Source organism: Verticillium dahliae, genomic scaffold (assembly GCF_000150675.1).
Source record: "Verticillium dahliae VdLs.17 supercont1.11 genomic scaffold, whole genome shotgun sequence".
In the NCBI taxonomy this organism is placed as follows: domain Eukaryota; kingdom Fungi; phylum Ascomycota; class Sordariomycetes; order Glomerellales; family Plectosphaerellaceae; genus Verticillium; species Verticillium dahliae.
Genome location: NW_009276930.1, coordinates 939,240 through 959,353, shown reverse-complemented (window position 1 = coordinate 959,353; position 20,114 = coordinate 939,240). Strand labels below are relative to the sequence as shown.

Genomic DNA, 20,114 nt, shown 5'->3' with positions numbered 1-20,114 from the left:
TATCTACGCTTTCATCGCACCAGTCTTAGTGTCGTGGAATGCGTGACGGTGTAGCGGGAAAAAGAAAATAAAACCCCTAACATGCTTAAGAAGGACATGGGGCGAGGAATCACATATTTTTTCCCTCTTTCGATTACCGCCCTATGGCAATAAGCCCAAGGCGGGCCTCCTCCCTCGTGCGGGGATTGTACCTCGCAGGGGCGGCGCCTCGGGGGGCGACGTGGGCGAGCGAGGGTTGGCCGGGCTGCCGACCGTCGACCCGGCCTTGTTGTCTGCGGCCGAGAGGGGGCGAGGGGGCGCCATGGTGCCAAAGAGAATCGACGCCAGCGCCGCCGCACTGTTGCCACCGGGCCTGTCCTCGTCATCCGAGTCGTCCTCGTCGTCCTTGTCGGAGCCCCAGTCATCCTCTTCCTGACGCTTGCGCGAGAATGGTCCTGTGGGGGCCGCCGCAGGCGGTCGCTCAGTCTTGGCCTCTTGCGTCATGCGGTGGAACGGGTTGGTAGACACATCGCCAACGGGAGCAGGAGGTGCAGGGGCTGCGGGTGCTGCGGGTGCCGCGGGCGCTGAGGGCGCCGCAGCCATACGGAAGTAAGGGTTCTTGCTCTCGGCATCGACCGGAGGGCTGGTGGTGGTGATGGCTGGCGGCGAGATCACAGGGGCAGCAGGAGGCGGTGAGGCCCTCCGCTCGAGCTCCTGGCTGCCGATCTGGCTGCCGGCCTGTGTGGGCGTGGAAGCCTGCGGCGTGAGGTGCTCGGGGCCATCGTCGTCATCAGAGGACGAGTCATCGTCATCGTTCATCGCCTCGAGCTGGCGCTGCAGCTCCAGCTCCCGCTGGCGGGCAGCCTCGATCTTCTGCCCGACGGGCAGGGGAGCTTGGACTCCTTCTCCTTGGCCTCTGCCAGTGCAGCCCTTCTTCCTGCGCTTTCTCTTCCTCCTTCTTGAGCTTGCCCTGGCGGAACCTGCTTCTTGGAGGGCCTTGAAAGGGTCTTCAGCCGCTTTTGGCTTCCCTAAAAAGCTCGTCCTCCTTGTTCCTGTGCATCGGTCCTGTGACTTGGTCAGCCTCCTGATCATGAATATGTGTTGCTAGGGGTGAGACATACTCTAGTTTCTGAGTCTCACGCTGCTGCTGCTCGTGCTCCGCAGCCAGACGCTCCTCCTCGGCCTTCTTCGCAGCCGCCTCCTGCTCCGCCTTCTGCGAGGCCTCCCGCTCGGCTGCCTCGTTTCTGCCAGTACCACGGGTGGGGGGCGGCGCTGGCTTCTTTGTCTCGCTGGCGTGTTGAGGCTCCTCGGCAGGGGCTGGAGCGCCGCCTTGCTCCTGCGCAATGCGAGCCTGACGTTCAGCCTCCCGACGGGCATCTTCCTCCTCGGCCTGGCGAAGCTTTGCAGCACGGGCCGACTCTCCGGACTTGGAAGGAGCCTTGATACCCAGGGCGGCGAGACGTTCAGCCATGCGGGCTTCAGCCTGCTGCTTGATGAAAGCAGCTCGCTCTTCCGGGGTCTTGTAGGAAGAGTACGAGCCGCCGCCGGCGGAAGGAGTAGCTGTGCGCGAAGTCGAAGCAGGGGCAGGGCTGCTATATCGGTCGGCGGGCGGTTCGGCTCGCGAGGTCTCTGGGCCAGGAGAGTTACGAGCGCTACGCTTGTCCTGGGATCGAAGTCGCGCAGAGCGGCTAGAGCGCTGTAGGTCGAAGATGAAGTCTTTGACCTCGTCCTCGACGCCTAGAGCGTCCTCCCAGCGCCTCTTCTCGTGCTCGTTGGTTGAGCTCGTAGCACCCTCCTTCAGGCTGTCCTCGATGCCGCGAGAGAACTCGCGCACCGAGTCTTCCACGTCTTTGACCATGCGCTCGTTGTTCTCCTTTTCTGTCCGTACCTTGATGCTCTCCTCCTCGAGGCGCTTGGGTCCATCGGTGTCATCGACGGCAGTGTCGATCTTGCGGCCTGTAAGAGCAGCAGTGCGTTGCTGCATCATGGCCTTTGCCCTGGCCTTGAGCCTGTCAGACTCGGTCACGACACCACCGGGACCGGTGCCGACAATCGTAGAGGCACTGCTGGGGTGGGCCTTGGCGTCCCGGAGGCGGAACAGCTCCAAGCGCGCATCGTGGATGGCCTTCTCGGTCTGGCGCACCTGGGAGGCGAGCTGGGGAATCTTGTCTGTGAGGTTCTGGAGCTGGCGCTTGAGAGAGCGGCGCTCGGCGTCGGAATCGCCAGTCGCGAGGGCCGCATCAGGGTGAGAATCAATGTCATCCTGGGTGCGGCGGATGCGACGGTACAACTCCTCGGCCTCGCGTCGGTCGCGCCTGTCCAGCATATCGTCTTCCTCGAGGCTCTTCTCGTCCTTGAAGTCCATGGCGTCGAGGAGGACCTGCTTCTCCCTAATCTTCTTCTTCAGCTGCTCGGAATTGAGGTCATCGTTTGACGACGCAACAGATGAAGGCGAGTCAGGTCGAGGGGAGCTGTTGCCGAGGCGGCGGCGCGCACTAGACTTGTAGCCAACGTCGTCATCGTTGTTCTTGAAGACGGTGGCGTCCTTGCGTCCGGCGCCACCAAAACTGTTACCCTTCAAAGAGTGGCTCTTCATGTAGCTGACGCCCGTCTTCTGGGGCAGAAGAGCGGCGCCAGACTTGTTGCGGTAGTTGGACTCTTCGCTGAGCATGTTCTTGATGGTGCCGATGGATGCGTTGAAGTTCCTGGTCGAAGGGGGGACGAGCTCTGACGGCAGCGAGTTAGGCAGAGGGTAGCCGTTCAGCTTGCGGTAAATCAGATGCATGGCAACGGCAAACTCGTCGAGGTCGAGGCGGCCCTTGTTTCCATTATCAGAGAGCGTCCAGACGCGTTCCAGGTCAGGCTTCTCAAGACCACTCTGGCCAAAGATCTCAATGGCTTGCGCACCGGCAATGTAGCCCTTGCTGAGGCCATCCCAGGCCTTGAACAAGGAATCGTAACGCTGCTTCTCCTCCTTGGTGATGGCCCAGGGAATGACAGCATTGCCCTGGAGGCCAGCGGTGGTAAAGTTCTGCTGCTCGCGGCCCTGCTGCGGCATCATCTGAGCTTGCAGCGCATCAATGTTGGGAAGGCCAGTGGCCGGGCCGTTGACCAAGCCCCATTGACCGGGGCGACCGGTGGGTTGCGCGTTCAATGGGGCCATGCCACCCGGGCCTCCCGCGCCGAAGCCAGTGGGCATGGGGGGCATCGGAGGGCGTGGGCCGTTGTAGCCGGTCGCTTGGCTCTGCATGCCGGGGAAGCCGGTCTGCTGAGCCTGGAGGCCCTGTTGACCGAGGAATCCCATCTGCTGAGGCTGCTGCTGTCCGAGAAAGCCGGTCTGCTGGGGCTGCTGCTGGCCAGGGAAACCAGTCATCTGGGCCTGGAGCAGCTGTGAGTTTGACGGCTGAGGCTGGGGCTGATGGATGGTCGGCGGAGTGTTGTTGCTCTGCCTGCCAGTGAAGTCGGGGGCATTGGTGGCAGCGCTCGAGCTGCCAGACGCCTCTTCGATGATGCTGAAGTTGATGATATCCACCATGCTCGAGACCTCATTCTTGATGTTCTCGGACAAGGACGAGGGCAACGATTGACCTGTCAGCTTGAGGTTGCAGAGGTACATGGCAAGCGCGAACTCTGGAAAGTGAAGCTGTCCCGATCGGGTCGTGTCAGAGAGGGTCCTGGACAGGTCATGTCAGTATCGCTGTATTTCGCAGATGACAGGAGCATGCCAACGTACCAGATGTGCGACAGCGAATCTCCGTCCAAACGGGAGCGCATCAACAAATCACGAGCTTTGTCGCCTGACATGGTGGTCGAGTCGTCGCCAACAGCAGATGTGAACAGCGTCTCGAACTTGGCCTGGTCCTGGGCAGTGATGAAGGACAGTCGAACGTTTGGCACCTTGTTGGCTTTCTTCCTGGGCTGAGCAGGCGCTTGAGGCTTGGAGCCACCGCCCGTCTGGAACGAGGCGGCCATCTGACTGAAGCCCGTGGGTTGCGGCTTCATGGCTTGGGCGGGCGCCGAGGTCTGCTGCGGGGTCAGGGAGAATCCAGTCTGCTGGGGTTGCTGTGGCTGCTGCTGTTGCGGTTGCTGCTGTTGTTGCTGCTGCTGCTGCTGCTGCTGCTGGAACTGCTGCTGGAACTGGGACGGCATCGAGGGCATGGGCGGCACGCCGGTCTGGAAGCTCTGCTGCTGCTGGGGCTGGAAACCAGTGTACTGGGGCTGCAGCTGCTGAGACTGAGGTTGCTGTTGCTGCTGCAGACCACCCGGGAAACCGGTGTATTGCTGTTGCAGAGGAGCCTGGCCGAAGCCCGTCGGCTGAGGAGCGAAGGGACTCGGATTTCCCTGCTGGCCTTGCTGGCTTCCCAAGCTGTTGAATGAGCCTCCATATTGCTGCGCGCCGGGGCGCTGGCTGCCGCCGCCGCCGAGAAACGAGTTTGAGTTGGAATACATGGCGCGTGCAAGGGGGGGGTAGACCTCCTGAGACACGGGGGAAGGTGACGAGCGCCGACGTCGAGTTTGGTGGGAGGAGGCGCTGTTGCGCCGATTGTAGAAGGGGAATTCGTCGATCCGATGAGGCCGTTGATGAATGGCAAAGGCACTCTGCGGGGTGAAGCGGTCGGTACTGCCAGGCTGGGAGGAGCTGTGTGATGACGAGGCCCTCGAGAATTGACCAGCTTGATGTCTGGGGTGGAGGAGATTGGGTTGGGCTGCTTGCGACCCGTGGCTGGTTGGAACACGCACCTTGAGCTTGGAAGTTGGCGCTGCCTGGGGCCCCACCCGCCCACTGATGATTGTGGCTCAGGAGGCACGGATCCAGCATCATCAGTGACATGTGGCCATGTGGCTGTGTGGCCATGTGCGCCACAGAGACTTCGGTAGCCTCGGTGAGTGGAAGTCGTAGGCATCTGGCGGAAGCAGCATGACTTTGGAATTGCCATGCATGAAGCCTGCTTGGTTGTTCGTGTCTGGCATTCTCATTGCTGTGCTGTTCAGTGATGATCATTCTGCCCATACAGCTCGAAGTGGCTTCGGTGACTGGCTATAAGAATGATGCACGTCTGGGTCACTTTGTCTATTATGGACACGATGTGACACTTAACGTGTAAATTATTCTCTTTTTCTATCTACACAATCAATTGTCTCACAATGTTCTCCAGGCAGTTATGATTGAGTATCAGGGTGCTTATTTCTTAAGACGAACAGGGTCCGGGGGCTCATACACATACGAGTTTCCCCAGGCACACACACAGCACATCAGCAACAACGACCGCAACGGTGCAACCATGCCTGGCAAGACCAAGACCCACGCAGAGCAGCAGCAAAACTCATCGCACCCAACGTGGACTGGGTGACTATCAACGAGGTCACCAAGAGACCGTTGTCACCTCCCGTTTTCAAGAAGAAGTGCTCGCCAAGCAATTTCAACCACTTCAAGAGTGTCACCGCTAGGTAGATACAACAGCGACCCGGACTCTATCACCACCACCACCGACATTGAGGTATAGATCATTGGATGTCCCGCATTGTGATAAATCAACATTGCTTTCGGTCTCTCTGGTTAGGTAGTTTGGTCAACGCTGGTGCTGCAAAATACAGCAGCCAAGGAAATGAAACAAAACGCGTATGGAATCAAAGATCCAAGGCAACTGAAGGAACACCAACCACTCAAGGTAGCCAAATGAGAATCAGCACAAAGGCGTCACACATAACCCACCCCAGAAGCCTGCCTACCCCCCCATCTCACCTTTGGCATAAGGATTCCTCGAACCCCAGGCAGCCTCACGGGCCGGAACGTCGACCTCCTTGCTAAAGTACCATACATCCGCCTTCTGTGTGTTCTCCACCTTTGTCCGCTGCGCGACCGCGCCGTAGGACTGCCAGCCCACGCCCTCCAGCGCCTCAAGCACCCCGAGCACCAGCATCCTCGGCCTCAGCCCGCCATCCATGTTGGCATGCCACGGCTTGTCCTTGAGCCGAAACTCGTAGGCGTCGCAGTTCCACGTGCCGCCGGCGCCATAGCCCATCCGCGCCACGACCTCCCGGACGGCGTCCACCGTCTTGTCCCGCACCCTCCGCTCGGCGCAGTCCAGCCGCAGCCTGTCCGACTTGGCAAACGACACGGCGAGCCAGAGGCGCGGGCGCGCCGACGCGGACGCGCCGCCGCGGCGGAACACGAGCGAGTCCTTTGTCCACATGCGCACGCTGTGCCCGAGCCCCGTGACGAGCGTCCAGCTGTGGCCATGGAGGTACGCGAGGAGGTCCCGGACGAGGCGGCACGCCGCGATGGCGGACGTGTCGTCGTTGGGGTCCCAGGGGCGGCCTTTGACCTGGTACGTCAGGAGGCCTGCGGAGCTGGTTTCCTTCTTGACGCCGGGCGGCCAGGAGGCTGTTAGGATGGCTTCCGCTCCGCGGGCGAGGGGCTCGGCGAAATTGGTGAAGCAGACGTGGTCACTCTTGTGGAAAGACAGTATCGCGTAGGACGCTGTCACTGGCGATGAATCATTCTTGGAAGAGGCCATGATGGGCGACGTGCCTAGGGCTGTGCGATTGAGTCGTGTGAAATGATCTAAGACGGGGGGCGCAAGACTGGAGAGCGATGTGAATGTATATTTCAGGTCAAACGACAAGGCTACTTTGATCAATCCCACATTTACACACCAACTTCATATCATCCGACTGTCCTGTCGACAGCATATTGGCAGCCATGATGGACGTCAGACTGCGGGCGGCGATGATACGACCAATGCCATCAGACGCCACACCTCCAATATGCCAACCCGTATTTCGTACCCAGTCGTTCGCGTCGGCTCAAATCAACGAATCAGCGGCAGTGCTCAAGACATTCGACACTCATCCACACACGCCCGAGTTCAGAGCCTCGTCAAGATTCTCCGGAATGACACCAGCTGCCACCGCGTCTGCATTTCATCGTCAGCCATCTTGTCCGGAATGAGAAAAAAAAAAGGCGAAGAACCTACCCTTGTATCCCCAGCGATAATCACCTAGTTGCGTCTTCCACGTCCAGAAGACCCAGCCCTCAGCTCGTGTCTCGTACGAGTGAACCTGCGCCGCAAACCACTTGCGGTAGAAGTCCTTCTGCAACTCGGGATGCCACTCGTCGCTCCACTGGATATTGTTTTCGTCTGGGACGCTGAGGCTCCACTCGCCGATGATGGTCGGACCTGCGCTGTCGCGGCTGAGATTGTCACTGCAAGACGTGGAGATGAAACTCTCGTGCGAGAGGGGAACCTCGTCACGGTTGGCCCACTTCAGATAACGATGATCGTCAAACGCCGTGAGCCGCGTGTCGCTGAGGAACTCGACCGGGTTGCCGGCCCCCCAGCCGGAGCCCATCATCTGAATGTGGAACTGGTCGTCGGGGCCGACGTTGAGGTCTCTCTCAACCTGGCGGATGGCCTGTACCATTGACCGTTAGCTAAGGTACTTTGACCATCGCAAGACAGATTCGTTCGTGAGGCGGGAATTGTTGCCAGAAGGGTGACTTAGTCCAGACAAGTGGCGACTCACATTGTACGCATCTCGATAGAAAGTGCTTCGGAGGGACTCTACGGACTGATCCCAATGGACGGGCTCGTTGAGGACCTCAATCATACCAACGTTCTCCATATCTGGCCTCTCGTGCGCCAACTTGGTGAGATACTGGAGGAACTTGACGCCTCGACCGTAGTTGTACTCGTTGTAAAAGCCTGGGCTTGGAGCAAGCTGCAATCATGTCAATGATGACTGGCCTTCCATGGAGTCCTTGAAACACTCACCTGCCCAGTGAAGGCATTCTTGGCCACCTGTGCTCCGGGTGCGCCGTGGTGACTACCAATATTAGCTCAATTCTCCTCCACAACGGGGCTTGACATACTCCAAGATGATGTATAGGCCACGCGCAGTAGCCCAGCCGCATACCCTGACCAGATACTCCTCAGCGCCCTGTCAAGTGAACAAGTTAGGTCGACTCTGAGTGAAGGGATGTACAATGCCGTACCTGGGGGAAGTGCTCCGAGCTGTCGACCAGTGACCGGTCGAGCCAGTAGCCGAGAGGGATGCGAATGGTATTGATGCCATATCTCTTCATTTCGTCGAGATCCGACTCAGTGATGAACGATGCCCAGTGACCTTGGAAAGCAGCATCCGCCTGCTCCTGGCCAAGCTTCGACACACAGTCGAATTCGGAGCCCTTGTCCGGCGAATCCTCACAGCCCAGTCCAGTCCAAACACTGTTGGCAATCCATGGCTCAAAGACGAACAGGCTGCCAAGATTGACGCCCCTAATTTTCCCTGATCCGGGTAACCACTTCTTGTTCAGAGTGCCCTCTGGCCTTTCACTTGGCAACCAGGCTGAGCTGAGTTGCAGCCATGAGACGGCCGCGGCGAGGCTTGATAGTCGAACCATGTTGACACGAGATGATGGCAGTAAACGGAACTCAATTTAATCGCCAATATGAAAAGGATCACAATGCTTGAATCATGGGGCAGATGGCGATACTTATAACATTTGACCCATTTGGCTTTGGTAGACAGGCGGACGGAATATCGCCACACACTGCACGTTCACGTTGCATTGCGATTGAAGGATGCCGCCGACGACGTCGGAATCCGTGAGCTGAATGCACGAATGGATGGTCAGCAGGGGTTCTTTGGCAGTGTGTTACCACTCTAGACACGGTCGAAGGATTGCGAAGGTGATTTGGGGAGGCTGCTCACTACCTCTTCAGGCATGAGTGACGTATATGGCCAATAATGCACACTTGCACAGCCCCTTGGCCCCCAAGCACAGAGCCTGGTTGGACATCATGGATGTGCCAAGTCTGGCCGAGGAAGGATGGCAATTCTATCGCCGAGAGGAACTTTTGACGACTTTCGAAGCTGATGCATCTGTAGATCCTAACGGCTACCACCTGGCGCGTGGGGAGGATAAACTTTGTTCGTGGCCTTCTACAGCTGGACCCTGCTAACAGGGCACCAGCGGTGGCATGCCTGGACTCGACTTGACGTAGCACGCCGCTCAAACCGGGCGAGGCTCGGTTGCGCAAAGGTGTTTTTTTGTCGCCGTCCATGACCTGCCAAGAAGATGCGGAGAGGCAGGCTACCTGGGCAGCCTTCCGAAAGAGCAACAATCAAAGAAAACCCCTGTCGAGAACATCTTGTTCAAGGCTGTCTTGCGGTTATCTTCCAAGGGCCGGGGCTAAAAATAGACGACGAGCCCGATTGGTTTCCCCTCATGATCTCAATGTGGCAAGATTGCAAAAGGTCTGTGTAAACCAAGGATATTTTGCTTGTTCGTAGAAAGCGGCAAAAGCCGCCATGACTGAATTGTCAAACGTTGCGTGCTGTACTAGCCGCTGCGTCCGCTTTCTGTTGTCGGATGGTTGAACTGCTTATTTTGGAAGAGTAGTCGGCTGGGCCGTCAGACCTCTCACCTGCGTCCTCCAAGGCTGCCGAGCCTAGAACGTCCACCTCGTACACGTCCAGCGCCTTCCACCCCATTTCTGTTCTCTTGTCATTGACAGCCTGCCCTCCCGATCGCGTCTCGCCGGATACGACCAGAGCATCGACATGCTCGTCTGTAATGGTGGGACCAAATGCGTCCTGGATTTCGACGCAGTGGACATGGATCGTCCTCTCTCGGAAGAATGCTTCCACGCTGATAGAGGATTCATTCTCTACCTGCTGCCCTGGGAATGGCTTGCCAGTCCATCCTGACTCGTGCAGACTCACGACAGATGCGACAAAATCGACGACGGCTGCTGCTCTCTGTGACCACGGCTGAACGTACTGCGCAAACTTCTTGTTCCGCAGCAAAGCATCACCTGTGACGCCAACGATAAGCTTGCAGGCCGCTCCAGAGCCTTCCTCTGGGACTTTGAGCAGGAGAAGCGCGGCCGTGAGTAACAGTTTGTGGCCAGGGTGTAGGTGGTCAAAAGTGCCACCGAGACACACAGTTTGATAGCCTCGATGCGCGTCGGCACTCTTTTGCGCATTCAGGGCGTCATGACCGAGCTTGATGCTGATGCCTCCTTCGGCGGTAAAGAACTGGTCTTGGCGTATCACTTGTCTGCCCTGCGCGTGCTCGAGGAACGAGGCACGAAGGCTGTGCCCCGCCTCCCCGTCGATATGCATGATGAGATTCCATGGGTGATATGCGTGGGCGAAGGTTCGCAGGTTGACGACGACGGTGTTGTTGCTTTCCAGAGACAAAGGGGAAGCCGAGCCACGGTTTGGTTCATCGCTGTCAACCAGGACGATGCGAATGTCGACTGCGCCTTTGCCCGCGCCAATATCGCTAGCGATATCGTCCTCGGCACATATGACGGCGATCAGACCATAGAGACCAGCGAGGAGCGACTGGGATGCTTTCCAATCGAGCACCTTGGACCTCCTTGAAGAACCGGTCAAGATGGGTGCAACAAGTGCAACCACTAGAAATGCTGCTGCGGTCGGGGACCTTGCTCGAAGAATCGCGGCACGAAGCGAGGGACGGTAAGCAGCACTCAGTGACGGCACTGATGCTGGCGCCGGGGGTGCGGGGAGGAGGAGGAGGGACGGAAGGCTCGATCGCGACGTCATGACAGCTGTTCTATGGCTACCGATGTTGAGTGTAGTTTGTTGCATAAGAGAGCGAGTTTGCTGATTTCGGGCCTGGTTATACCAGTCACTAGGTTCTTTTCTCCTTTTTTGCAAACCCTCCTAAGCGTGCAAAGGTGAGGGAGGATGCTGATGATGATACTTCATTTGCCTCGGTTTGGGGGGCTCGACAGGGGGACCAGCCGCTGTCGTCAGTGGGGTGGATAGTTCGAAGCCCAGACAAGAGTTGGTCGAGGCGCATGTCCCAGGATGGCCCGGCCTGGAAAATAGACTGGAAAGGCTGACTAACACGGAGGTCCTGTTTTACCGATAAGCACGATAAAAGCTCCCACCAATCAATAGTGACGTTCGTCATGTTACCAAGAGGAAAACCCCCTGTACAATGCGCTGTCACTGTTCATGCTGTTGGCGACGGGTCCCACCCGTTGCCCCGTCACCCCGCGCAACCACAGCTGTCAGGCAACCCCCCCCCCCCCCCCCCCCCCCCTCTTTTTCGGGGGGAGGGGGCAATTTTACTCACCCTCCAGAAAAAGCCCATTTTTCCCAACACCCCCCGGCCCCTCGGCTTTTGGGGCACTCCGATTATGGCAAATGGGAAGTTTTTTTTTGTTTCTAAAGAAAACTTTCTGCTGCCAAACTTGCAAGGCTTGAATTTCGAGACGATGCGATACAACGGTAGGCCGACCTCTGCCCCCCACGTTCCATCATGCCTCACTACCTTGCGCACATTGCTAACCCGCGTTTGCCACAGGCATGGCCAACCGCTTCTCGACCGTGGCCGAATACCACAGCCTGATCATGGCACATGCTGTGATTGGCGCCCTCGTTTTCCTTCTCTTTGTTCCAGCAGCAGTCTTCTTCGCCCGGTTCTACACCAGACGTCCTGGTTTCGCCATCAAATACCACGCCATGCTTGGTATCTTCAACATCCTGCTGCTCACCGTCGTCTTCGTCCTCGGCTGGTTCGCAGTCGGCCCAAACAGGAGCTGGACGAATCCTCACCACGCCATCGGTCTAGCTATCTACGTCATGTTTCTGCTCCAGGCCATTGGAGGGCGACTCGTCCGCCACGTGCAGGGGAGATCCATCCGGGTCATGTTCCACCAGTGGAGCGGGCGGCTGATTGCCCTTCTCGGCATCATTCAGATTCCTCTCGGTCTCACGCTGTACGGATCGCCCAAGTACCTGTTCATTTTGTACTCGTTGTGGATGGCCTTTCTCTTTCTGCTCTACTTCATCTTCGACTACCGTAGGGGAGAGTTCAAGGACCGGGATGCTTACACCAGAGGAGGTCGCTCCGGAATGATGTACGGCCCTCACTCGGAATACCGTACAGAAGTTACGGAGAAAACGGAACGTCGTGGAGGCATGTCCCGATGGCTTGGACCGCTTGCGGCTGGCGGAGCGCTCTGGGCTTTCACGCGTCGACGAAATACTAAGAAGGACAACGCCACGAGTCGCAGTGGATCACGATCCCGAAGCCGCAGCCGAAACAGAGGCCCCGAGGTCATTGCTTCGCGAAGAGCTTCCACCAGCTATGTCGGCGGCGGACGACCGTCGACATCCTACGCAGGCGCTCGGAGACCGTCGGCAAGCTACATTGACGACGACAAGTACACCGAATTCGATTCCCGCAGAGAGGATCACAAAAAGGGAGGTGGGTTCATGAAAGCCATGCTCGGTGTTGGCGCGGCACTCGGAGCAGGCAAGCTCGTGTCCGGCATGATGAACCGCCGGGAGAAGAAACACTACAACGACGAGTATTCCGCCGTCTCGACCGAAACGCCTCGTCGGGACAGAGTCGGTCGAGGCACAGCCCCGGCTGTCAGTGAATACAGCGACTATACGGAAACTACTCGACACGATGTCGGTACGGCGTCCTTGCTGCCACCTCCCGGCAACACACATCTTGCTCAGGCCCTGAGTGCATCCGAGGAGCGCCCCCAAAACAGCAGACCCATCACCACTCGTCCTACGCACGCCAGAACCCGCTCAGGCTACGAGATTGAGGATTCTGACTATTCGTCCTACGTGAGCCCCTCCAGGAGGCGTGATGGGGACCGTACACCTGGAACTGGGGGTAAAGGGAAAGGTATACTGGCAGGCTTGGGACTTGGATGGTTCGCAAAGAAGTTGGCAGACCGCAAGAACAAGCGACAGGAGGACTACAGGTACCGAGATGAGGAGGAGACCATGGTTTCCAGATATACGGGCGACGGTTACTCCTCACCATCACGAACCAGAAGACATTCTCGACGGCCATCCGGACGTCAGGCCCCATATTCAGCCGTTGGCACGTCGGTCACTGGGTTGACGGAGGATTCGTCACAGTTCGAGCCTCGACCTGCGGACTCGGGCCGCAGCGGCCCGCCCATGCCACCTCTACCAGCTGGGGCACCTCCTGTACCAGCTCCGTTTCCCGTGTCTCGTTCCCGCGCCGACTCGCAGGTCAGAACAGACGTGGTTGAGCCGGCCGTCATGCCAGCCATGCCAGCCGACCCACAAGGTATACTCCATCATGAGTCGGGAAGTGAATCATACTTTTCTCCTGGCGGAAGACCACACCGGCGACCGTCGGAGCGGAGACGCGCAGAGGGAGAACGTGCAGCGGCAGCGGCAGCAGCTTCAGCCGGCGCACTCGCGGCGGAAGAGGAGGCGAGGCATAGAGCCTATACCCCCAGCGGGCCTGTCAGCGTCAAGGTCAAGATGCACGACGACAAGGACAGGAACGTGACGCTCCGCAGACTCACAGATGACGAAGCAGCGGCTTCAAGGAGGGACCAGCGGAGGAGGCGCGACAATTCAATCAGCAGCATCGGCACCGGGTCACCCAGCCGGCAACGATATAGACGTGACTCCAGCCAGCGTCGAGTGGAGCTTGCAGCAGAAAGCGCTGTGACCGACGCGACGCCCTTGCCGCCGCTATCACCACCGAACCCCGCGTTTGCCAAGGGGCGCAAGCCCAAGGACTCGGCATACTACTCTGGCCAGCCGGCAGGAAGCGCATCTCTGGCGCCGCCGGAAGCCTCCAGCATTGGCAGCCCGGAAAGCCACGGGACGTGGAGCGCTATGAGTCCGTCACCTGGGGGCCCCGGCGACAAGCCAACAGCTTCGGCGGCCGACAATCGTCGAAGGAGGAGACAGGAGAGGAGGCGAAGCGAGAGCAGGCCGACAGGAGCCGACATGTTCGATTAGAAGTTGAACAACAAGGAGGGAGATGAGAAAGACTCGGACGGCGCGGACGGTCTCTGGCACTACTGAGTGCCTCATCTCTTTGCGATGAGTGCCGCCCCCCTAAAAATGGGCAGGGAGGGCTTTGGTGCGGACGATGCCGCGAAGGATTGGATCTCTGACGATGCTGGGCAATCATGACCTGCATTGAGTCCCGGCACCAAGGAAAGGTAATGGCGTTGGCGGGCATGCTTGTATTTCGACCTATCTGTAGACCTCTGATGACGTACGAACCTTGAAAGATTTTGTTCTTTTCCCCAGACCAACCAAAGATTTTGCGTGCAACACAACAACATTAAGATCGCTCCATTTGCTATGATATATTTATCGTACGGACGGCCCCAGGAGCTGGCCGACTGTCAGGTGTATAGGGAAGAAGCTCATGTGCGTAAAAGCAGCGAGGGCGTCGACCCCACAATGCGTTCACAACCTTGAGGGCCCCGTCCCGTCCCGGCACGGACGACGTCGGCGCGACCCTCTCTCTGCTTTCCACAACTCCATTCTTTTCGCCTACAGACTCTGCCTGCCATTGACCAGCACACGGCGAGTCTGCAAAGCCCCATCAATTCCCATGGCACAGTCCGTCCACTCTTAAAATCGTCTCTTCTTTCTTTTCTTTTTCTTTCTTGTTTGTCTACTGTTCCTGCCACGAAACCCGAGCCGGCCATGGCCCAACCGCATTCCAAACAGCCCGCCCCATCGGCCGAGTACAAAACCATCGCGGCGGAATACGCCCGCGCAAAGCGAGCGAAAGAGGCGTCCGACGCCGCGAAGCAGCAGCAGCAGCAACAACAACAACAACAAGATGGCGCGCCCAAGACGAAAGCAAACGCATCCGAGCTCCAGCGCAAGGCGTTCGAGGCCCGCCGCAAGAGCGCCTTTGGGCGGCGCTGGTGGTGGGCCGTCGGCTTCTGGCTCTGGCTGCTCAGCATCCACGCCGTGGGCATCCTGCTCTTCACGAGCGGCTTCCTGCTGACGCGCATGGTGCTGGACGAAAAGTCCGCGTGCGCCGTGCCGCCCGTCGAGCCGGCGGGGCGCTGGAAGGGCATGGGCACCGTCGAGGGCGGCTGCTGGCATCCCAAGTCCTTCGACAAGGCCGTCGTCGTCATCATTGACGCGCTGCGGTACGACTTTACCGTGCCCGTCGCCGACAATGCGCCCTTCCACAACGCGTTTCCCTTTCTGCACGAGACGGCGCTCAGGGCGCCGCAGAACGCCTTTCTTCGGCCCTTTATTGCCGACCCTCCGACGGCCACGTTGCAGAGGCTCAAGGGCTTGACGACCGGGACGCTACCGACCTTCATCGACGCTGGTAGCAATTTCGCGGGCACGGCCATTGAGGAGGATAACCTGCTGATGCAGATGAAGGGCCTGGGGCAGCGCATCGTTCACATTGGTGACGATACCTGGGTGTCCTTGTTCCCCGACTACTTCGAGCCCAACATCAGTCGCGCGTACGACAGTTTCAACGTCTGGGACCTGCACACGGTCGACACTGGTGTCATTGATCACCTAGCGCCCCTACTTCAGCCCGAGAACAAGGGGAAATGGGACGTTCTCATCGGACATCTTCTTGGAGTCGATCATGCGGGCCACCGCTATGGCCCAGACCACCCCGCCATGAAGGCGAAACTGGAGCAGATGGATGCCTGGCTGCGTGACCTATCTACGCAGATCGATGACGATACCGTTCTGATTGTGATGGGGGATCACGGCATGGACGAAAAGGGCGACCACGGCGGCGAGTCCGATGACGAAGTGGAGGCAGCCCTTTGGATGTACAGCAAGAGGCCCTTCTTCGGCCGAACCGACCCCAATCATGCGCAGCCGCCCGCAACAGGCAAGGAACGCCCTGTCAACCAGATTGATCTTGTGCCGACGTTGGCCCTCCTGCTCGGTATCCCCATTCCCTTCAACAACCTAGGAGGGCCCATCGAGGAGGCATTTGCTGGTGTCAAGGGCAACGATTGGGCCAACCTGGCTGCCGTCTCGCGGATCTCGGCTGCCGGCACACAGCGATACCAAGATTCCTACTTCGCTGCACGTGGCATGGAGAGCTCGTCCAAGTCGAGCCCGACCCATGCGAGCTGGACCCAGGCGCATGGCGCGTGGGCTACCAAGTCGTGGCCCGCTTCATATCAGTCATTCAGGAATTTCCAGGAGGAGACCCTGCAGGTGTGCAAGGATCTTTGGGCACGATTTGATGTGCCTAAGATGATCACGGGCATCATCGTCATGGCGGCGGGTGTCATCATGCTGCTAGTCTATGCGTCCCGCGACGAAGACGAGGATTTCGCAGCCACAGACATTGAGCTTGACTTTGCCGAGAAGAAGCTTGAGCTTCAAGGCATCGTGGGCGCTGCTTCGCCGGAGTATACGCAGCTTCACAAAAACATCGTCGTTGCGGCTCTTGTGGGCGCCATTCCAGGAGCATTCGCTGGGGCTGCCGGCTCTCAGCTCCTCGGCGTCAACGATCTGACCTATGCAGCGGCGGCTGCTGCTTTCGCTAGTATTGTGGCCGCTCTGGTAGCTCTCACAGACGCTGGAAAGGGCCTTCTCAACATCCTGCCCACTTCTGTCTGGGGCTGGCTTTCTGTCCTATTTACTGTCAGTCAGTCTGTTGGGTTTGCGTCAAACTCGTACACCATCTGGGAGGATTCCATCCTCCTCTTCTTTATCTCCACCTTTGGCGCCATCAGTGCTGTCGCCTCCTGTTCCATCCCCTCTCCTGTGGAGCGCACCCTTGCCGTCTACCACTCGGTTCTCTTTATTGTTCTGGGCAGGGTAGCCTCCTTCTCCAAGCTCTGCCGCGAGGAGCAGATGCCTTACTGCACATCCACCTACTATGCCTCGTCGTCATCCTCGACGTCGGCTGGATGGCAGCTTCTCATCCCCTTTGTTGTTGCTTTTGCTCTTCCTGCTATCATCAAGTCGTTCCTCGTGCCTTCGCGGTCATGGGAAGGCCTGGGCCCAACCTGGATTGGCTACATCTACAGGGCTGGCCTCTTCATGGCCGCTCTCTACTGGGTTCTTGACGCTGCAGACAACGGCGACTGGGTCCCTGGTCTGCCTGAGCAGACGCTCAAGACAATCGCCGTGTACGTGGCCCAACTGGTTCTCGCCCTTGTCTTTGTGGCTGGGACGACAGCCTTCGTCTGGGCGCCCCCTCTGGTGTCGGTCGTGCAGTCTCGCGCCCCCGACGGCAGCAACAAAGTTGTCATTCTCGGTTACGGCAACACCAACGGCGCGCGCTATCTACTTTTGCCAATGAACCTCCTCGCCGGCTGCATCCTCTTATCGAAGCCCATGGGTGGCGGCGCCCTCGCCCTGGTTTTCTGGCAGACCATGTCGCTCATGGAGATTCTCGACCTCAACGGCCTGACCGCTGAGTCGATCGGCCCTGTCATGCTTGCTCTCCTCGGCAACTTTGCCTACTTCAAGACTGGCCACCAGGCCACCCCCTCGAGCATCCAGTGGGACAGCGCCTTTATCCCGCTCTTCACGATCCGCTACCCATGGACACCGATCGTCGTGGCCCTCAACCACTTTGGTGCGCAGATCATCGCAGCGTCAGCGGTGCCTCTTGTGGTGCTGTGGAAGGTCGGACCCAAGAGGAAAGGCGTGCTGGAGAGTGCCAGTCGAGAGCTGGCGGCGTTTGTGTCTTTCTTCGCCGTCGAAAGCTTGGCCACCATGGCTTGGGCCGGGCATTTGAGGAGACACTTGATGCTGTACAGGGTGTTCTGCCCGAGGTTCATGATGGGTGCTGTCTTGTTGCTGGTTGTGGATCTGGTGTGCATCGTGGTGACGCTGGCGGGTGTGAGGTCGAACACTCTGTCTGTGAGTGAGGTGTTTGGATTCGCCGACTGATGGCACTGTATCGACCATTATGGCCCGCATCGTTGGCTGTAGCATTATCAAAAGGTTCTAGAAGAGATAGACCGCTGAGCTCCGAGCAGCAAGGAGCAAGACGTAGAATATTGTTTTGCATGCCCGACCTCGTGGATGTCATTCATGATGTGCAGATTCAAGCTACTTGCATGGCCTCACGCGATGCGATGATCCTTCGCTGTTTGCGTAATGGTCAGCAGCATCTGAGTGATTTTGCCTGATGATCATAGGAGCTACAAACAGCTTGGTGGAGCCGGCCAGATGGTGTTCCAGCCTAGGTAGGTACCATGTACTCTAAGACATGACTTTCTGCCCAAGCGTCGTGTTCCAAAATGCCAATGGCATTTGGTGACCACGTTGAAGCATGGACCACACTGCGCGCTGTCGTGTGCCGTCAGACTGCTCTTAGCTTTTAGAGGGAGCACCCAAGCTGCTCCCAGCTCCTGCCACAGCTCCGAGAGTCAAGACTGGGCCTTTGCACCTTGACGGGTCGCAACTGCAAGGCGGCGGCAGGTGGGGCAAAGACGCGATGATTAAGCTGCCTAGATGGTACATTGACCGAGCTCGCAGCTACATGACACGTCGCGGTGCCCAAGCGTGCCCACCGAGTCTCCCCCCCTTGTGTGCAAAGTCCTCCTCGCTGGATCTTGGGGAAAGCACAGGGCAGGGCGTGATCACCTGGGCGTGTTTTTTTTCCACCACCTTCCCCCGAGGCCCTTCGCGTCTGTCGTCTATCTCCCCCAAGTCAAATCCCAATCCCGTCCGTCCATCACTCGCGACACCATCACCACGATTGCATCTCAGCCACTTCCCTCCAACGATCTCTTTGTGCCCGCACATATACCCAACGTCTCTCCCTCCCTCCCTTCCTCTATTCTGCATCCTCCCTCCAACGTCCACACCCATCCTCCTCCTTCCCGTTCCTGCGGCCTTTGGAACCCTTCCTTACATAATTTCGGCTTTTGGTCCTTGTTCTCGAAACGGAACTCCAACCCATTGCGACTCGGTCCTTTCGAACGATTGCCCTGCCTCGTACCTCGAGGTAAGCCATCAAGCTCGGCACCCCTGTCTGCATCCATCTCTGCCAGACTCCTTGGCCCTAACTCTGTCTGCAGCGAAGCAGCTATACGCACACTCGTCGTCGCCTACGTACAACGAGTCTAATCCCACCCACATCGGTCCGGTCGACATCGTCAGACCCAATCATCCCGGTTCGAGTTGCGCCCGATCAGAAATATCACATTCGCAACCATGGCGGCCAACGGAAACTTCACGGCGCAGGAACAGTACAAGGGCAATGCCGATCAATCGTCCGTCGCTGCTGCCACTGATTCCTCCCCCTCTTCGGCTTCTAACGCCAACCTCAGTAAGGATGAGGTCGGTTGGTACTTCGTTGAGCAGTACTACACCACCCTGAGCAAGACGCCCGAGAAGCTTCACGTACGTTGCCTGCCTGACCGCTGCCATCCTGCCATCGGCCTGCTAATCCCCTGAAGCTCTTCTACGGCAAGCGCTCCCAGTTCGTCTACGGCAAGGAGGCCGAGGTTGCCACAGTGTCCGTCGGTAGAAATGTGAGTAGCCCTACTGGTCTGCCTCGTCGTTCTCGTCTGACCTTGTTTCCTTTCTCTCAGGCCATCCAGGAGCGTATCAAGGAGCTCGACTTCCAGGACTGCAAGGTCCGCGTCACCAACGTCGACTCTATGGCCTCGTTCGACAACATTGTCATCCAGGTCATTGGCGAGACCTCCAACAAGGCTGCTGAGCCCCAGAAGTTCGTCCAGACCTTCGTCCTCGCACCGCAGCCTTCCGGCTACTTCGTCGTCAACGATATTCTGCGCTTCGTCAACGAGGAAGGCGAGGAGGAGGCCGTCGTCGAGACCCAGGAGGAGCAAGTGAACATTGAGCCCAGCCCCCCCGCCGCTGAGGCCGAGAAGGCCCCCGTCGAGGCTGAGGAGGAGACCAAGGAAGAGGCTGCCATTGATGCTGACGAGGTCGATAAGAAGCTCGAGGATTCCGTCGAGGAGACTGCCGCCAGCACTGACGAGGCTGCTAGCAATGCTGACGAGGCCAAGGCCGAGGAGCCCGTCGAGGCTGTGCCTGAGGCTGCCGCTGAGACGAACCCGGAGGCTGTTGCCGCCGAGGTTGCGCAGGACGACGTCAAGGAGGCTGAGAAGCCTGCCGACCCTAGCCCGACGCCTGTTGCTCCTCCTGCCAAGGCCGAGAAGCCTGTTGCCGCTGTTCCTGCCAAGCACATGTCTTGGGCCAGCCGCGCTGCCGCTGCTGTCGGACCCAAGGCCGCCGTCCCCTCCCCAAGGCTGCTGTTCCCGCCGCGAAGTCGGCTGCCCCGCTTCAGCTACTCCTGCCGCTACCGCCCTTGCAGCGGCATCCCCTCAGCCCAGCGACGCGTTTCAGCAGCCTAC

At 58.6% G+C, this 20,114-nt stretch overlaps 5 protein-coding genes across 5 annotated transcripts in view; 3 read left to right on the top strand and 2 right to left on the bottom strand.

Moving 5' to 3' along the window:
* Positions 1–141: 141 nt before the first annotated feature.
* On the bottom strand, positions 142–8,383 carry VDAG_05935 (PAN1 protein; the record flags this gene model as incomplete). The annotated part of the gene is made up of 10 exons (XM_009655332.1): positions 142–1,031; positions 1,120–1,747; positions 1,814–3,653; positions 3,713–4,652; positions 4,720–5,017; positions 5,225–5,265; positions 5,723–6,517; positions 6,957–7,395; positions 7,755–7,781; positions 7,976–8,383. The coding sequence occupies 10 exons, from the start codon at positions 8,381–8,383 to the stop codon at positions 142–144; spliced, it is 6,306 nt and encodes a 2,101-aa protein (XP_009653627.1).
* A 942-nt stretch (positions 8,384–9,325) lies between these two features.
* Positions 9,326–10,557, bottom strand: VDAG_05934 (pantetheine-phosphate adenylyltransferase family protein; the record flags this gene model as incomplete). The annotated part of the gene is made up of 2 exons (XM_009655331.1): positions 9,326–9,345; positions 9,411–10,557. 2 exons carry the CDS (start codon positions 10,555–10,557, stop codon positions 9,326–9,328), a joined length of 1,167 nt encoding a protein of 388 aa, XP_009653626.1.
* A 680-nt stretch (positions 10,558–11,237) lies between these two features.
* VDAG_05933 (uncharacterized protein) lies at positions 11,238–13,770 on the top strand (the record flags this gene model as incomplete). Its single annotated transcript, XM_009655330.1, has 2 exons — positions 11,238–11,250; positions 11,327–13,770. The coding sequence occupies 2 exons, from the start codon at positions 11,238–11,240 to the stop codon at positions 13,768–13,770; spliced, it is 2,457 nt and encodes an 818-aa protein (XP_009653625.1).
* Positions 13,771–14,472: 702 nt separating this feature from the next.
* On the top strand, positions 14,473–17,673 carry VDAG_05932 (GPI ethanolamine phosphate transferase; the record flags this gene model as incomplete). The annotated part of the gene is made up of 1 exon (XM_009655329.1): positions 14,473–17,673. The coding sequence occupies one exon, from the start codon at positions 14,473–14,475 to the stop codon at positions 17,671–17,673; it is 3,201 nt and encodes a 1,066-aa protein (XP_009653624.1).
* Positions 17,674–18,945: 1,272 nt separating this feature from the next.
* The window catches only part of VDAG_05931 (uncharacterized protein), a gene marked incomplete at both ends in the record, with an annotated part of 1,687 nt that continues 518 nt past the window's right edge, over positions 18,946–20,114 (top strand). The window contains 3 exons of the mRNA XM_009655328.1: positions 18,946–19,134; positions 19,191–19,265; positions 19,326–20,099. Of these exons, the coding sequence (XP_009653623.1) occupies positions 18,946–19,134; positions 19,191–19,265; positions 19,326–20,099 (1,038 nt within the window). The remainder of the gene's footprint in view (positions 19,135–19,190; positions 19,266–19,325; positions 20,100–20,114) is intronic.